At 42.1% G+C, this 18,997-nt stretch overlaps 1 protein-coding gene across 1 annotated transcript in view; it reads right to left on the bottom strand.

Moving 5' to 3' along the window:
- Nucleotides 1-410: 410 nt before the first annotated feature.
- The window catches only part of HECA (hdc homolog, cell cycle regulator), a 44,917-nt gene continuing 26,330 nt past the window's right edge, over nt 411-18,997 (bottom strand). The window contains exons 2-4 of the mRNA XM_059941093.1: nt 14,162-15,202; nt 6,757-6,911; nt 411-3,955 (exon numbers count right to left, since the gene is read on the bottom strand). Coding sequence (XP_059797076.1) covers nt 3,791-3,955; nt 6,757-6,911; nt 14,162-15,202 — 1,361 coding nt within the window. The 3' untranslated portion in view covers nt 411-3,790. The remainder of the gene's footprint in view (nt 3,956-6,756; nt 6,912-14,161; nt 15,203-18,997) is intronic.

Consider the following 18,997-nt stretch of genomic DNA (forward strand, 5'->3'; position numbering starts at 1 on the left):
CAGTCTTTTCATTATGAAAATTGTTACAGGCCTAGAAGCAACAACAACAAATTGTAGAATAGGATTATCTACTTAGTCAATAGAATTCCCTATAACCAGAACAATAATTGTGGATTATCCACATGGAACCAACTTTGTTATACAGAATGCTATTTTGTTGCAAAGGGAATTTACATGTGGTACATCACTTTCAAACAGCATAAAAAGTTCGTAGTTTTTATTAGCTGCAGTAGTGACTTTGAAATGGCTACCTGAATAGAGATCAAACTGTCAGAATGTCTTCTCTACTATCTTTTCTTATCAAACAATCCCAAGTTCAAAAACCTGGAATCCCAGCAAAAAATAAAGTGACACACTAAAGAGAGAATACAATGTTAGTTTCTGAAATTTTATTATTTTTAATACATACATTTCACAAACAGAAACCTTCTAACACCACACAATTCCATAACCAAATGTTTCAATTTTATCAACATTCTTTAACTATTTACACTGTCTTCCCTCAACAAAAGTGCAATCCAAGACATTTGACAAGAAATCTTCACTGATAAGAATATGTTTTTGAGCTGGTGTTAATGATGCCCATTCATTATATTTTCTTGCAATTACCTGGAATAATAATAAAGTCAACAGGACACAGAGATGAGCTGGGTTAGGCAGCATCCTTTTATAGGAAACAAAACACTGAACAAGAGCACTTTCTCCTCACCTCCTCCCCAACCTCCGACTAAAATTACCCAACAGCTGCTACCATGAGACTAAAGAGAAGAGCAACCTGGAGTTACTGACCTGGGCACGGGAGGAGAGACTGCATGTTAAGCATTGATCTTACAGGACAAAACAAAAGATTTCAGCAAGTTAGTTTGGGTGATCTAATAAGTTACGTATCAGTTTATCTGTTAGTTTTAGGATTTAAACACCTAATAATATTTTCCTGATGAGTTAATTTCCCCCCAGACAGATTCGAAAATACTTTTTACTCAGAAAATGAATGAGCTTCTTTTACAAAAACTGGGAATTAAAGACTGTTTGGGGAAAGCTCTTTCTTAATTACAATGGGATAATTCACCCCACTCCCTAACTTCACAGCAGATGTCTATCTTTTAAGGTGTAAACCCAGTATATCAACTGCTTCAAGTGCAACCAGAAGAGAGTGAAGAACTGAGCTGGCCTGAAGAGAAGAAGATGAGATGATCAGAAACAGTCTTCCCATTAAACTAAAGCAGGTAATTTTATTTGTTCAAGGTATAACTCTTAAAAATAAAACAAGTTAAAGTAGATAAAAATCACTTATTAATCACTTACGAGTAGGTTCATGTTACTGAACACTATTTATCAGAAAAACAGAAAGTGGATCTCTTGGGTGACTAATATACTTTAATATCCAAACCACAACAAAAATAATCATCTTTTCTGATATATTCCAATTCCTATCAAGGTACTCAGAGCAAAGTACTTTGAGAAAGTGTGGAGAAAATATTAAGGTCAGCAGATTCCAAAATAAAATTTATTCTTCACATGGTTGCATACTCAATTACATTTTATTCTCAAATCAGCCAAATTTTCCATTTTAGACAAGAATGCAATGCCTTAAAGGCAAAAGATACTCTCGGATATGATACCTATGCCTCTCCTTTTATATCAATTCAGCATCCATAGAATCCTAACTTAATCATCAAAATAAATGCCAAAAGCAAATTTTACTCACTTACAGTGAAACTTCCTCATACTTATTTCTCGGAGTAGACAACAATATAAGGAGAAAATAGTGAATGCATCAGACACTACACGTGCAGAAGTTTTAGGCTGAGGAGCTTGCTGAATGTGATCTCTATGTAAACTTGAAGCTTCAGAACAACAATACAAGCAGGTTTCTCTTCAGAAATTTTGGTGGGTTAAAGAACAGCATTACAAATATTTTACTATTCATTTTAAATGCAGAAATAAAATCCAATGGTACTCTGAAGACAAGAGAAACTCACCAATTTTTATAACTGGGTACATGAGAGAATCAAGAGCGAAACAGCTAGTTCAGTTACAGCTTTGTGTATTAAAGACAAATTTGCAAGGGATGTGTCCTAGAGACCTCTTTTCCCTGCCTCCAATACTGTGAGACCAATGACAATTTGCTGCTTCTTACAGGTATTCAGCATTTCCCCTCACTGTGATATTCTTCAGATCATCAAACATCAAACTGGATGTGGTCAGCCGAATTACAATCATGCAAACCGAAAGATAAAGAATATTAGTCAGTCCCTCACAGTCAGCTGTGTTCTTTCAAACAAAACATCAAATATTCCATGTAGCAGAGCTGAAACTCACTTGCAATGATGCCTAAACACTTCTGAGAGGAAAAACAACTGTTTTTCTGAGAAAAAAATAAACGGTATAAACTAAATAATAGAAAACGTTCACATAACCCCAAATTTAGCTACCCATAAAAGGATCATATTTTCAACATTCTTTTAGCATATATGTGTAAATTATCAAATTCATTTTTGAGAAATTATATTCCAATTCCAGTTCTCTAAAGGTATGGGGTGTCAGTCTACTTAAATCAGAAAGCTCTAATAAACAGAAGGCTGGGATTTTGGAAAGCTCATTGCTCTGACCAATCAAGTTCCGTAAATTATCATCTTCTTCACCAATGGTAAGGTACCATGGAGATCTTCAGAATAATCTATTTTCAAACATATTGTTATGTATTATAATCAGTGATTTTCCAAAATGAAACACTTTAAAAAGAAATACTAAAATTATTCTATTCCTCAAAGGCTCACAAATAATTTTTTCCTTTTCTTCTTAGGGCAAAATCTTTGATTTGGGAAACGCAGCATTAAAGGGGTAAAATGCAGCCATAAGCAATTTGGGGGGAAGACAAGTGTGGCAATTGGTTCTGAAACTCACCAGTTAGGGTCTGTGGCTGTGAGATTTACCTGTGTGAAGGATCTGACATCAAATGGCACTTCGACAGTGCAACCCATATAAATCAGTACCGCTCAAATCATGTTATTCTTGGATTCTCCTTAAGAGCCTGTTTGACCAACTTCAAAGACACAGTTCAAATGACAGCGTTCTGCCTTTTTGCCCTCTTGAGTCAGTCTGCATCATTTCCAAATTCATTTAGCATATTCTCTTTGTTATAGGTCAGCTTACCTAAAAATATATACTTTCATATGCCTTATAATTTGGATATTATTTTCAGTATGAAAACTGGCTGTTAAACTACAACAGGGATAGAATCAGGGCTCATGTCCACCTTCCAATGATCTGTCAGTGAGGGGAAACTGCAGGCCAGCATGCACTGCGGAACGCCAAACCAAGGTGGACAAACACACCAGCAGCTCTCCAGGCACAGATTACATTCACTTGTCACATGTTTTTCCCAAGGCCCGGAGGAGATCTAAAAGTGGGCCTTTAGACAGTTAACATTTTAGTAAGAGTTTCTTCCCAACTCCTACCATGCTCTCAGTTTATGACCACATAATCCCTTTCCTAAATTCACCCCATCCTCCCCACCACCCTAAAAGCTGCCCGAGAGACTCTTAGTGATAGTTAACTGCTCCTCCAAGCTCACAGGAGTACCGGCTGGGCTCTGGTCGTGACCACAGGCTAACACTTGGGAGTCAAGAGAAGGCAAGGGGCAGCCCCCCTTTTAGTGGCACACATACACAAAGGAACTCTCCTTTCAATTAGAAAAGAAATGAATGTCACAGAAGGCTTCCCTAGAAAAGATATGTAATAAAGTAATAATGTCAATAAAATAGCTATTACTAAAGCAAAGCTTTCATCAATAAGCTTCGAGGACTTTGAAGGAGGAAAATGGCTTCACGAAATGGTAGTCCAGGTTGCCACAGTGTGGACACTGCTGGACGTTGCTGTACTCGGAGAAGTACTGCATCCCAATCCGCACGTCGATCACTGGCTTCCCGCAATGCTTACAGTTCAGGCGGGCCTGGGGGGGGAACACAAGATGCCGTGAGCCACAGTACCCCTCCACCTCACAGCGCTGCCCACGTCAGACCAACCAAAACGTGAGACTGCTCTACCTGGGAACCTGATCAAGAGTTTAGTAAAGCATCCCTTTTCTTACCCAAAACAGGGTATGCAGAGCATCAGATAAGCATGAGATATACACTCAAATATTCACCCATCAGCCTGAAAGATGAATGACTCTTCTCTCCCAACGTGCAGCACTGCTAGTAATTACTCCTACTGGTGGGAAGAAAATTCTCAACTTGTACTGCCTAAACTTCTCCGGTAAAGTTCCCCTAACAATTGGAAATCTCTGCCCCCTGGATTTTAAGAAGTGACTGAAACCAACTTCCCTCATCCAAACTGCATAAAATTTCTTTGAAGACTTTTTTTGTTTATTTTTAAAATCCATAGACAGTTTTCATTCTACTCGTTACTACATTTCTGTTTTCTTTGGGGTAAAAATAAAATTTCCCTGAAATACTTCAGTAAAATTGAGGATCCAGGAATAAGGGCCACGCTTACCCTGAGGCTTCTGGAACCTGCAAGCACACTGTACCTTTCTTCATGCCCCAGCCTCCCTCTAACAGCACAAGACCCAAGCTCTCAGCAACAGGTCCAAGGACTTCAGTGAATAACCAGAAATTATAACAGACTCTCAATTCAGACTCATTCTAAAAAGGTAATAGAGAAGTATAATCTCATTTTGTCCTCAAAATGCTCCTGTAGGTAGGTAGTAGTACATGAATTTTAGATGATGGAACTGAGGCACATGGTGATAAAGCAGAAAGGCTGAGATCTGAACCACAGTAGCTTACTCCAGAGCCTACCCTCTTAGCCATTACATGGACTACCTTTCTGTAACCTGAGATAAACTCCCTTTTAACTGACTAATCTCTCCGAACAATATTAAAAGTGAGATTCTAAGCAAACCTCTCTCTTTAACCAGTCTCTTTAACCTATTATTCCTTTCTAATAATGAATTCCTGCTTATTTTGGCCTCGAAGTCTTATTGGAAGACACTCCTTGATGCCTTAATAGTGTTTAACACTTGTACCTTCTCAGTGAATATAGTTAATTGATTTTTTTTAAGCCAAAAGTAATCAAACCTGTTTTCCATTTCAGTAAGGGGCCAGAAAAGAAGTGTTTGGGCTTAAATTGTTTTAAGGAAGAAATATACAGTGAGGAACAGCAGGCTGGGTGTGGCAGGATGCCATTCTGCTTTTCTCCCTGAAGATGAGGAAATAACCCCAGTGCCTTTCAGTGGTGGAGTAGAAAGAGCACCAGACTGGGAGTGACAGAGGTTGTGGCCATGGCTGGGACACGTGCGGGTAGACCTGGGAGAAACATTCTAATTGTTTAGGCCTCCACTGTATGTGGAAAATAAGAGTCTTTTCCAGTGCTAACACTCTATGAGTTATAGGCCCACACATTCTTTCACTTCCTTATTTCTTTAAAAGATAACCCTGTCTGGTGTGTGTGGGAGAGAGGAGTCCCTTCCTTTTGTTCCCCTCATTTCAAGAGCTGGCATCAAGGAACAGTGGGTATTATAAAATGCTACAGTGAATAACTAAAAGACAATGATATCTCACTTCCAAGGCTAAGTTTCAAATGGAAATGTGGTCCATGTATGAGAATAGCGTAAAAGGAGTCAACCCTATCTGGAATCAAACGACAGGCTACAGATGGCCATTCAGGTCTCTCACGACCATACTTCTCTTCTAAGATCACTAGTACAGACACAGCATAGCTGAAACACCAACTGTGCCAACCTTTTAATTCAACCAACGCAGCTTATCTTCTGAATAAACTGCTAATGGTAAGGATATTCTCTTTATAAAAGTCAAACCATAATGCTAAAGATATAAAACTGTGTAATAAAACTAATGAAATGTTTATCAGTTATTTATATTAAAGACTTAGCCACTTAAGAGGGAAGGAAAATATCTCTCCAATCCATGAATATCAAAGAATTATACAGCAAGTGTTTTCTTTTCCAAAGCACTTGGAAATAAATCAAGATACTTCCAAGGATTTTGTTTTGTCTCCTGTGTTTCTATGGACTTATGTAAGGCATTTTCCAATGTTAATACTTCCCTCTTTTCCTCATGACAGCTAAAGTTCAGATGCTTTCTTAGCATCAGAATATGCCCCTCCTTAGCAGAGCTTTAAGGACTACAAATCTTTCAAGTCAACCTCAAACACCTGACAGGGCAGGCAGTTCCTGGATAATTGCACTGTCGCACAGAAACGAAACAAAAAGAAAATCCTGTCTATTAAAGAAAGTGAAACTTTCTTCTTTCCTTTTAAATGACAACTTTTTCTTACTAGAAACTACGTTAATCATATAAAACATTAAAAAATATAAGTAAGCAAAAAGAAAACTAAAGGAACCACTCAGCATCCCACCGCCCAGAGACAACCTCTGGTAATAGGCTAGCAGGTTCCTTTCCATGTTCACTTTTTACAAATGGAAGCATATTATTCTGCCATTTAAAGGCGGCTTTTTTGACTTAAAATACTGAAAATATTTCCCACATAATTACAAGATCCCTTTTAATGACTGCCTAGTATTCCAGTAACAGCAGCACCACGCTGCAGTAAATCAACCATCACTGCTGGACTTCGGGGAGCCCCATGGCTGCTCACGCCTGAAGCACGTTCTCCACACCCTCCCACCTCCTCCAACGTAACCGCAGAGCTGCCTCTAACTCCTCTGCATTCACTTGGGGACAGAAGCCTGATAGCACCCACTACTCGCTCTGTGGGGTAAATACCAACCTGACAACATGGAGAGGCGGCCAGGATGTCATAGGTGTACATGGTGCCCAGCTGGTGCCAGCTGCCATCCCACCGCGACTTACACTTGATGCAGATGATCTTGTGAACCCCTTCCAGGCAGTCCACGCACACTGCGTACAGATGCATGAGCCTCCCTGTACACAGAAGACACGATGCTGAGAGTGGCTGGCCAAGAAATCACCTTTTGTCACCAAAGGGGATTAAAACAATGGCTCATCTATCAGTTATAAGCAAAACTTTATCATTTGAATAAATATAAAAAGCGAAATAGATGATATTTATCATATATCCCCAAGTTGTCCTTTTACAATAATGATGGATTACTAACTATTGTCAATGGGACACATACTTTAAGTTCAATCTTATTAAATACCGGCTTCAATTCATTTTTCCGAAAAGTGCTGCCAGGTTTATAATACGGACATCCAAACTCAAAATGACCAAGCCACAGATGCTCAAAAGCAGCCTGTGATCATGCAGGACTTCCTGCTCAGAGATCTACTGTGGATTATGGAGGCTGAACCAGCAATGTTGGTCTGTGTTCATGGGCTCTCATCCATCAACAAGTCCCATCATGAAAAAGTCCAAAGTCTGTCTTGGTATTGGTAGCCCAGAATTATACCATAGTCAAAATTACTATGTTAACTGTTCTTGTCTCCAAAATTGCTCATCCATCACCACATCCAATTTAGGAACCAGAATTATATCTTAGTTGTGCTTTTTTTTTTTCCAAAGGAGTTCAATGTCTTGTTATTTACTGGGCTCTTGAAAGTCATAAGCCCATTCCTCCACTATTTATCAATATCTAATGCTTGTAAAGGAAAGATGTCACCCTAGTTGATATGGAAGGGTTCAGGCTCAAATCGGGGAAGAGCGGGAATGTCCAGCATCTGTCTGGGCAATGTGTAACAACAATAATTCTGCTCTCTATGTGGGGATCGGGGGTTCCACTGTGCTAAAAAACTACCAGCAGCAGAACACATACTCCTGAGTGACTTCTTATTCAGAATGTGCTGCTGGTTGCCATCAGCCAGACCATGCTCTTCGTATTTTCAGTGGTTAAGGACCAGCCTGCTCCTTACCCATTAGAAAGGGGTATACAGTACTTATAGGGAAACCTTTCATTTCATTCACTTACAAGACTCTCTCTCCCCCTCCTTGAGGGCAGGAACTATGCCCTCCTTGAAGGTTCAGTGTCTTGCACAATATCTGGAACGCAGAAAGCACTCCATAATTGTATGTTACATGAATGGATGGGATATATTAACAGCCGAAGACGTTATAACCTTGGAGGCCTCTATGCCAAAAAATGGGAAGGGTGACAAGAGCTTCCTGCAATACTGCCCACCTCTGCTGTAGGGCACTGAAAATAAAACAATCTCACACTCAGAGTGGCCTGGGGCATTTCAGGATGTCAGTTCAATATCTAGCAGCCACTGGAAAAGGCTTCATTTCCAATCTCCATCCTAGACGGAGTTCTCAAACACTGCAGATCTCAAACATTCAAAGACATCAAGGTGGCTGCTAGGAAGGGTGGGGACAGGGACAGACAGAGAAGTCACATGTTGGTAGCAATGACCATGATGATGAAGTTGACAGGGAACTTTCACTGAGTGCTTACCAAGGATCTGACACTGTGCTAGGAGGCTATGTGAATCATTTCATTTAACCCTCACAACGACCCTCTAAAGTAGGCGTTACTGTTATTCCCACTTCAGATAGGAGGAACTGAAGCTTAGAGAGCTGGAATAGCTTGCCCGAGTTCAAAAAGATAATAAATAGCAAAGTCCAGACTTGTCTGACTCTTAATCTCCAGGCTACATCACGGGAATTCCTGGCTGGGAATTTGTTTCAGTTACTATTATATATTGTCCTCAATACTAAGAATTTAAAATTTCTAAATTCTAGGGTTGTGAGTTCAAACAAAAAGCAGATTTCTGAGAGAATAATTACCAATGGTTCTAAGTGGTAAAGAACTATTGTACCAAAAGAAATTCCTAACTCAATCAACCTTAATAGATTATTAAAACCAAACAAAAACATCTTCTTCTGGAAAAATCAGGGAGGAGAGGCTGGAGCTGGAGGCTGGGGAGGGCACTGAGGGGGAAAGGGCCCAGGGCAAGGGAATGACAAGCCACACGGTCCACCACTGGAAATTACACATTATTTCAGCAGCGTATAATCAACTGCAGCCTGGAATCCTGTGGCCTGGAACGTGCCTTCCTACTGGAACTGAAAATGCTTTAAGGAATACATGGTTGGAACTCCGTGATGGAAGAAATTATTGGCACTGGCTTGTTATAAAAAAAAGATGGCATGAACTTCGAGATGTGGCAATAAAAACATGGACATACGACAAGGCCCCACTTATGGCATTGACTTGTCTGGTGCTGATACAACAACCAGATTCTCAGACTTTATCATCAACAGTTAAACTTCTCAAGACTTCTGTAGTGCACACCTAACGCATCCATTATCTATTTGGATAATGTGTGTATGTACTTAGGTGTGTACACACACACACACACATACACAGAATTCTTAGGCCTGTCTAATTTTTACCTTTCTCCATCCACTCTGATGGGTACCCTTAAGATCTGGTCCTGGGCTCTGTCATATACTCCTCCTTTTCTTTCTCTTTTCTCCCCATTCAAGGCCTCTTCCACTCTTTTAGCCACTAATTTTATAAAATAAGCTTCAGTGTTCATCCTAAATGTTTATTTCTAATAGCGCCTGTGAAAGACACCTCCACACAAAAGTCCCAACATCTCTTCAAACCCAATACACACAAGTACCCCACCTTCTTTCCTCTAAGATCAGGTCCCTTCCTCAACATTCTCTACTCCTGTTCGTGACAATACCGTTTACCTGGTCTAGAGCCAAAGTGAGCCAACAAGGACACATCTTTATCCCGTACAGTAAAGCTGTCTCCAAAGCTGTGATCTTTCCTTTAATATAATCTCTTACAGCTGTTCCCACCTTTCAATCCCCACCATCACCACCCAGCTGTCTCTCTTCTCCTTGCATCTAGAATACAGATTTAAGTTTCAACTGTATAGCTTCCACCCCTTTCAAACAACTTTTCCCCCAAGCAACCGTTGGCTTTAAAAAAAAAAATTGTTAAACCCTTCAATTCATCAATATGGCAAAGCTCTCTGTTATGGCTTGAAAGGACACCCACAATCTGTTCTCCACCTACCTTACTCATTTCCTACTCTAGAACCTCTGCTCCAACCAGATGGTGCTCTTCGGTTCTCTCACTGTCTCCTGACCTTTTTATGAACAACTATTCCTTTGCTTACATTACTCCTTATCAACAAACCCCCAGTGTAGTTAGACCGTGTACTTATCAAAGTCCAATGCCCCTCTTGACATCTGCCTTCACATTACCTCCTTTGACTACCCAGGCCAAAGTGTCCCCTTCCTCTTTGGAAATGATAGGTTGCTTCACGTACATAATATCCAGGTGATACCAGTTCCAAAGGTGGTACTAGTGCCTTAGGCCTGGTAAAGTTAGTTACACTTTTGTAAATGCATCTTATATCCTAAGATTATAGACTGATGAGTGGCAAGGACTGATAGTACCCAGGACAAGTATGCAATTCATAAGTTTGATTGGTTGGTGAACAGATTAAATGAAAAGGATTTGTCCATCATGAATAGAAAAAGGACAACTCTCTTCTCATGTACCCTGTACCCCTGTACCCTCATTCATCTTCATAAAGAATTATTTCCAGTCATAAAATGGTGAGGTGAAGATGTTTCCATCTACTTCCCCCTAAAATTATCCCCACACAGTATAAAGTACAAGGAACAAAATACAAATTCTATCTTCCATGAAACTGTGAGGTGCTTGCAACCCTGAATATGAGATCGGAAATTAGATGGAGAAATAATAAATGGTTTAGCTCTGAAACTGGACAAGAAGCACAGGGGAGGTTGAGATGAGGTGCTGAAAGGGAAAGAGCGGGGTATAACAAATCACTAAATAACCACACATTAGAACTATACAACTATACAACTTTTTTCATCAAGAAGCAGAGTCTGTTGATTCATCCCCTGAATCTGGGATAGCCTTACAACTTATTTTTTTGAGGAATAGAATGTGATGGAAGTGATGTTACTCGGTCCCAAGCTTAAGCCTCAAGAGAGAGAGGCCATGCAGCTCCATTCTCACCATCTTTAATGCTATCCTGAGAACACCATGTGAAAAAGTCCAGGCTAGTCTACCAGCAGATGAAAGGATATATAAACAGGGATAAGCCATTCTAGCTGAGGTTCCCAAGGCCAACCAGACTGCCAACTGCTAGACATGTGTGAGAGGCCATCCTAACCAACCAACTCATAGAATTGCGAGAAATTATAAACCATCACTGTTTTACAGCACTAAGTTTTAGAGTGGCTTGCCCTATAACAAAGGCTAAAAGACACAGGACGGTAGGCAAAACTCTAGAAAATGAATGAGAACACTCCTCGCAAATTCAGCTCCCTTTCCCTGCTGAGAAAGATGAAACAGAAATAGCATGCATGAAACAAGAACAGGATGCTATTAAAAAGAACTTTTGGAAATTACAAATATAATAGACAACAGAAAATCTTAAACTCAGTAAAAATACTGGAATATAAAATCAGAGAAATCTTCCAGAAAGCAGTATAAAGATAAAGAGATGAACAGGGCCAAAAATATACATAATAAAGGATCTCCCCCCTCCTCAAAAAAAAAAAAAGGATCAATCTAAGAGGTCCAACATCTGATTAACTGTTCTACAGAGAAGAAAGAAAGAAAGAAAGAAGGAAGGAAAGAACGAAAGAAAGAAAGAAAGAAAGAAAGGAGGGAGGGAGGGAAGGAAGGAAGGAAGGAAGAAAGAAAGAAAGAAAGAAAATGAAAATGGGAGGAAATCATCAAAGAAATAAATCAAAAGAAAATTTCCCCAAATTGAAGACTATAAGTTTACAAAATCAAAAAACCAAGAAAGCATCCTGCCCAACAAATGGAAAAAAAGACATCATGGTGAAACTTCAGAATACTAGAGAAAATCTAAAAACCTTTGGAGGATGGGAAGGGGAAATAAAGGGCCAGGAATAAGAATAATATTAGATTTCTCAGTAGCAACATTGGAAGACAGGAGACAGTGAAGTAATGCCTTCAAAATTCTAAAGGGAAAATAATTATAACTTGGAAGACTACGGGAAAATATTCCAAAGGGAAAACTATTCCAAAGGGAAAATAATTATAACTTGGAAGTGTGAAGATAGAATCAAGATACTACTAGACTTTCAAAATCTCAAAACATCTATTCCCATGCTTCCTTTCTCAGAAAGCTCCTAGGGGATGCTTCTTAACAAACTGAGGAAATTTACCAAGAAAAAACAAAGTATGGGATCTAAGAAACAGAAGATAAAAAATAGGAAAGAGATGAAAGAATTCCTAGAAGGACAGCTATGTAGTACAGTAGGCATTAAGTGCAGCAGGACAGACAGGAGTAGGAAGATGAAAGGCTCCATGAAGGAAATTTCTAGAAAAAAATTCATAAAATTGTTTGACATTTATTGCAGCTCTATTTACAATAGCCAGGACATGGAAGCAACCTAAGTGTCCATCATCGGATGAATGGATAAAGAAGATGTGGCACATATACACAATGGAATATTACTCAGCCATAAAAAGAAATGAAATGGAGGTATTTGTAGTGAGGTGGATGGAGTTAGAGTCTGTCATACAGAGTGAAGTAAGTCAGAAAGAGAAAAACAAATACCGTATGCTAACACATATATATGGAATCTAAGGGAAAAAAAAAAAAAGGTCATGAAGAACCTAGTGGCAAGACGGGAATAAAGACACAGACCTACTAGAGAATGGACTTGAGGATATGGGGAGGGGGAGGGGTAAGATGTGACAGGGTGAGAGAGTGGCATGGACATATATACACTACCAAATGTAAAATAGATAGCTAGTGGGAAGCAGCCGCATAGCACAGGGAGATCAGCTCGGTGCTTTGTGACCACCTAGAGGGGTGGGATGGGGAGGGTGGGAGGGAGGGAGACGCAAGAGGGAAGAGATATGGGAACATACGTATATGTATAACTGATTCACTTTGTTATAAAGCAGAAACTAACACACCATTGTAAAGCAATTATACTCCAATAAAGATGTTTAAAAAAAAAAAACGTTTGACAGGTATGTGGACATGTTTTTGAAGGGTGGTTTGTAGAGCTGCTGGAGAGTTAGAACCACCAGCCAAAGCTTCAAAAAAAAGGCTAAGCAAATGAAAATGTGAAGCAATTATGAACTTTGATAAAAACAAAAGGAGTCCCAGAACATACAGTTCTCTAAATAGGAAATACATCTATACTTCTTGGCTCAGCACTAAATATTTATATACTCATAATAACAAAATCATTAAGGATTTAACTAAGAATTGTGATGGATTATCCTGAGAGAAAGGGGAAGATGCAAGAAAGCATGAACCATCATCCACCTTAAAAGTAAATCTAGAGGTAATATCTAAAATCGGAGAATGAAGATAGCAGTTTTAAAATTATGATGGTAAAAACCTGAAGAATCAGTTAAGATTTGAAAGTGTCTCACTCTGAGAAGTGAGACAGCAGGGGTGGGTGGGAAGAAGATAGGTGGGGATATATCATTTTTACTATAGGCTTTTTAAAGCACACTTTTAAAGTTATAAACGGGTTATATGTCACGGATCCCATATTTATATAAATTCAGTAGTTTTACATGAATTGACAGATTTCTCTGTCAACTGACCCACCCCCTGTTATTCATTTGCTGGCTGAAATGTCCCAGTCTTTGTATGTCATCCACAGCACTAATAATAAGAAGCTCCCCACGCCTCACCACCAGGGTAATATCTGAGCTTTCATTTTCCTTTTGCTGCTATCAAGAAAGTCTCACCTTTCATACATTTCAAGATTAATTCAACTAATCTAAAAACACATTGACCCTTCCCTCACTGTGTTACGTTTACAAGGATCAAAGAGAATACACAGCTTGCTGAGCACATTAACATAGGTTTCAAAGGCAACTATTTTATAGCAAGTGAAACATTTTTATGCAATTCCTTCTCTAAAGTTCCTCCCAATTACGAAAAACTATACACCTGAATCCTCTCTTCAAATTACAGCAAGACAGAAACATAAAATTACCCACCAGGACCACTGTACTCGGTATAGTGTGACATCAGAGGAAAGGACACCACCTCCACCACCTCAATGGGCAGGGCTGAAATATTCAAAAGTTAGCTAGCTCCTGACTAGAACAAAAACACATCATCGGTTAAAATTAAGCCCGAACAGAGCCATCCCTTCTTGTTGGCTTTTCACTTCTCACAAACAGAAAACAGGCAAGGTGAGTGAACACCTGTACCTTGAAGGTGACAGGGAACATCGTATTCGATCTCATCGTGCCTCGAGGGGCTTAAGAACAGAGTTCCGTCCACCAGCGGGAACTGCTCGAACACCGGGAGCGCCCGGTGGCACAGGGCGCAGTTCACCACGTTCCTGTGGCTGGCGCTGAGGGCCGCGAGGATGAACTTCCGCAGATCCTCGCCCTGGCCCATCTGGGCGTCGTCCTCCACCCGCACGTGGAAAGTGTTCAGCTTGTGCCGGGGGATGTGCGTGAGGAGCTCGGACAGGTCCAGGCGCCGCAGGAACTGCACGGGCGCGTCGAAGTGGCCCCCCCTGTGAACTGACAACCCGGCCGGACTGTAGTCAAAGTGGGCGTTTCGGAACACGTGGCCCCCCGCCAGGGCCTTTTTGTGAGGTTCCAGGTGGATGGCGTTCTTCAGGAACTCCCCGAGGTACCTGGAGGAGCGGGGGCCGCTGAAGTGGGCGGGGGAGAGGATGGAGTAGCCGGTGGGCGGGGACTGGCCCGGGGAGCCGCAGGGGGAGCGCGCCCCGTAGGCTGCGGCGCCCCCGCCCTTCTCCTGGGAGTTCTGCCGGTCCATGGAGTGCCGGCGGGGCAGGTCGTGGCTCAGGCCTTTCTGGGGCTTGGTGGGCGGCCGGCACTTCTTGGCCTCCTCCACCGCCTCACCGGGGGGCCTCCCGGTGTTCCTCTCCGACCCCGACTTCTTCTTTTTCTCATCCTGCATCCGCTTCACCTGGTACCAGTCCGTGTCCTTCTTCAAGTGGCCCTGGCCGCAGCGGCAGGAGCAGAAGCGGAAGGCCAGGTCGTAGCCCTTCTTGGTCCACATGTTCTGGCGGCACTGCTTCTCGTTCCAGCTGCGGGCCCGGCCGATGCAGTTGAACTGCACCAGGATGCTGCTCTCCCATGCGTAGAAGCACTGCAGGTGCATCCAGGTGCTGTGAGGGCAGTGCTCGTTGTTGCACACCACCTTCTGGTAGTCGTCCTTCTCCAGGTCGACCGGCCTCCCGAAGCTGCAGATCAGCGGCGTGGCACAAGGGGCTTCTGGGGAGAAACACAGAGAGAGGGAGAGAGAGAAAGTCAGCTAGCGGGCTGTGGGATTCCAACCCACGGCCAAGTGTGAGATCAAAGCTACCATCCCACCTTAGCCCATTCACGCCAAAGGTACGGTGTTTCTGGTGTGGAGATTTCTACTACTGGAATAACACCAGACAGGGTTCGAAAACATTCACCATTTTCTTCTGGTGTGATGTTGTACCAAGGGAATTTATTTTCTGATTATCCGTTATCTGCTGAAAAACATACCAGTAAGCTTCAAAAAGTCCAAATCCTTCACAGTGCAATTAGCCGTATGTCAGTACTTGTAACAGTGTAGTATGAGGTCTTCCTGAGACGTGGGTGTAATGAAAGGCAGTTTCAGGGTTCTTTTAAAAATGAATCACTCCTGGGGCTTCCCTGGTGGCGCAGCGGTTAAGATTCCGCCTGCCAATGCAGGGAACACGGGTTCGAGCCCTGGTCCGGGAAGATCCCACATGCTGTGGAGCAACTAAGCCCGTGCGCCATAACTACTGAGCCTGCGCCCTAGAGCCCGCGAGCCACAACTACTGAGCCCGTGCGCCTAGAGCCTGCGCTCCGCAACAAGAGAAGCCACCGCAATGAGAAGTCCGAGCACCGCAATGAAGAGTAGCCCCCGCTCGCCACAACTAGAGAAAAGCCCGTGCACAGCAACAAAGACCCAGTGCAGCCAAAAATAAAATAAATAAAATGAAATTTTTTTAAAAACCCACACCATTCACTTTATAAAAACAAACAAAAAAAATGAATCACTCCAGTGAACTAGGAAATATGACGGAGCTCTGAACCAACAAGTTCAGATGGTAGCTCCAAAAGGGCCCTCGAAACACTATCACGGGATTTAGGTTATCCTGAATGTCACAGAGAAAAGAAGACAGACTTGCCTCATGTAATACAACATGCCACCAAACGAAGCGGCAGAGATGATGGGACCCACAAAGCCTATGGCTATGTTACAATCATCCCCTTCAGTGTCGGATTCCAGGAACTTAGCAAAATGGCCCAAACCGAACTGTCTACCCCCATGATCACCGTGGCTTCCCCATCTACCTCCCGGGTGTCACAATGCTTAATCTTCACTTCTCCAAACCCCAACCGTCCAGTGTAGCAATTCACAGCATGGACTCTGCAACCAGACTACCTCACTTAGAACCCCAGCAGTACCACTGATGAGCTGTGTGCTCGTGAACAAGTTACTTTACTTCTCTGTGTGTCAGCTTCCTCTGTATAAAATGCAGATAACAACTGAATGTACCTTATATGGCTCTTAAAAGGATGAAATATACTGATACACAGGTGGTGCTGAGAGCAGGGACTGGCACGTAGTAAACTTCTTCCCCTTCCTCCCATTCTTCAAGGCCCATCTCTAGATGCCAGGACTCCCCTCTTCCCTTGCATCCTGATCTCCCCACCCCCAGGAAGGTTCTGGACTGAACCTTACTTGAGTCCCCACTGTGGTTGGTCCCCACCGGGTGATGACTCAGGAAAGGATGCCTATTACTCAGCTTTATGCTCCTGGCACCACTGGGCTCATGCCTTGCACACATCCAGCGCTGAATAAAGGTGCATTGGAAAGACACTGGCACATGAAACCCACACATGACAAGCAGAGCAGAAGGGAGAGAGAGGGCTGTAACCCTAGGCAGAAAGACTAGTGTAGGGAAGCACACTGCAAAGAAGTAGAAGAGTGGTATGTATACTGGGTAAATTAACTGTAGTCACCTGAAATGTAGACACCTTTAGTATCTTAAAATGTTAATCAGTCAATTAAACAAAGTTCAGTTGCTTTTATCTTTAATCCTTCAGAGGAACAGCCTCAAAGGCAGTGACTCTGTAATGTAATGGCAATCACCAAAGTGATATTAACCCAGGACTAAGGAAATCAAATTTAAAGAATGACCTAGCAGTACCCTTGCATTCACGATACCCAAATTTTAAATTTTAAATGCTGAGACGGACTTGATATTTCTTTTAAAAGTATTTTCACATTTCACACACTAGGTGTTTAGAAAGTAAGTAAATGAATAATGTCATGCCTCTTTTTCAAATTCCTAAGTCTTACAATTTACTGAAACATATAGGAAACATTTTTTTAACTGTAAAAAACAGGACTGGTGGCATTCAAAAACCACACCTATAACAAATTAGCCATATTATAGAAATGTATTTGATTGTTTCCTGAAAGCTGTTTCTAAATTTACAAAATCCCTAGCTCTTAAGAATAGTAGTCCCACAAAGGTATAAATGGAATACAAACACCTGATACAACCAAACCTTTAAGGGGAAAGTGGAAAGAAGGGAATCCCACATTCAGTGAGGGCCTGTGTTACACACCTCCCCTGGGACATTAGTCTGAGCTGTGACAGATTGACCAACAAGCAAAATGAGAAAAGGTTCCTTTATACAAAGTCAGCATGGTTTTAAAAAAATGTATAGGAACACTCCAGTACCTGTTTCTACGGCTTCACTGTCAAATATTCCGTGATCAGCTTCTATTTCTCCCTGCCCAAGTGAAAATAATCACGGCTTACCTCATTCTAGGCAAAAATCTCAAGTAGTTTCAACTCTGGACAGTAAGATAATGAGGCTGACGTCACTTGGGCAAAGTCTGTCACTCTCTTTGTCATCCTGTATCCTTCCTCCCCACTCAGGCCTCGGTCCTCCCCCACCTAGTAAAAGGGAAGGACCTGACTGTAGTCATTTACACTGGCTGCCCAACAAACCCAAAGCTCTTGACAAACTCATTCATGCTAACAGGAACCCCCCAAACCAGACACTGCCATTTTCAGCTTCTTAATTGTGAAATTTACTGTTTTCACCACTCTTACAATAGTTTCAGGCATCACAAGAAGATGGGGAGTTTGGCGGGGTGGAGGGGCGAGGAGGGGCTTCTGAAGTCACATGAGGCTTTCTAGACAAAGCCTAAGGTAGGGACTCGGTCATTTTCATCATTGTAAACCCACCACCATGAAGATTGTATCGTGCCTAACAAACGTCTCGTTGAAGGCAAGTATGGCCCGGTCGGATTTAGGACTCTGCAGTGACTGGGTGCTGGAGGAGGGAGAGGGGAGGAAGGTGGCCACTGGGGAGCACAGCCCACTGCTCCGCCCCTGAGTCGCAGCAGGCCTTCTAGACTCAGCACAGAATTCTCTCTGGGGCAGAGCCTGGCCCTCACCCTCACTTCCTCAGACTTACCATAATCTATTCTACCCTCCTTCAGCATCCAGGTACCAAGGGCAAACTTTAGGGTTTCTGAACAACTATTTTACGACAGGGATCTGTTCCGTACAGTAATTCTTCTTACATGGGAACACATCCCCTTGTTTGCAGAGCAAGTTCCCCTCGGGCTATGACGGTTCTGACCAGAGGATCCTCATCGCTGAGCTTCCTGAGAGGCCAGAGCGTGGTGACTGAGGGTACGGACTCCGGAGCCAGCCAGCCAGCCTGCACTGACTCTCAACTCTAAACTTAGTAGTTTTAAGACCCTGGACTAGTCACTTAACCTCCCTGCGCTTCTATCTTCTCACCTGTTAAAATGGCAGAAATGAGAGTGAGCACCTACCTGAAAGGGTTGCCGTGAAAACCAAAGGAGGTGTGAAGGCAGTCTGAACAGTGTCCAGCACATAATGAGCACCACTTAAACATAAGCAATTATTATTAAAAGCTTTATCACTTTATATTACCTGATGTCAAAACCAAAGGACTCTGAATGTGTTTAGAGCAAAGCTACAACCAGCAAGTGACCGTCCTCCTTTCTCCATCTGT

This window comes from Balaenoptera ricei, chromosome 12 (genome assembly GCF_028023285.1).
Source record: "Balaenoptera ricei isolate mBalRic1 chromosome 12, mBalRic1.hap2, whole genome shotgun sequence".
Taxonomy (NCBI): Eukaryota; Metazoa; Chordata; class Mammalia; order Artiodactyla; family Balaenopteridae; genus Balaenoptera; species Balaenoptera ricei.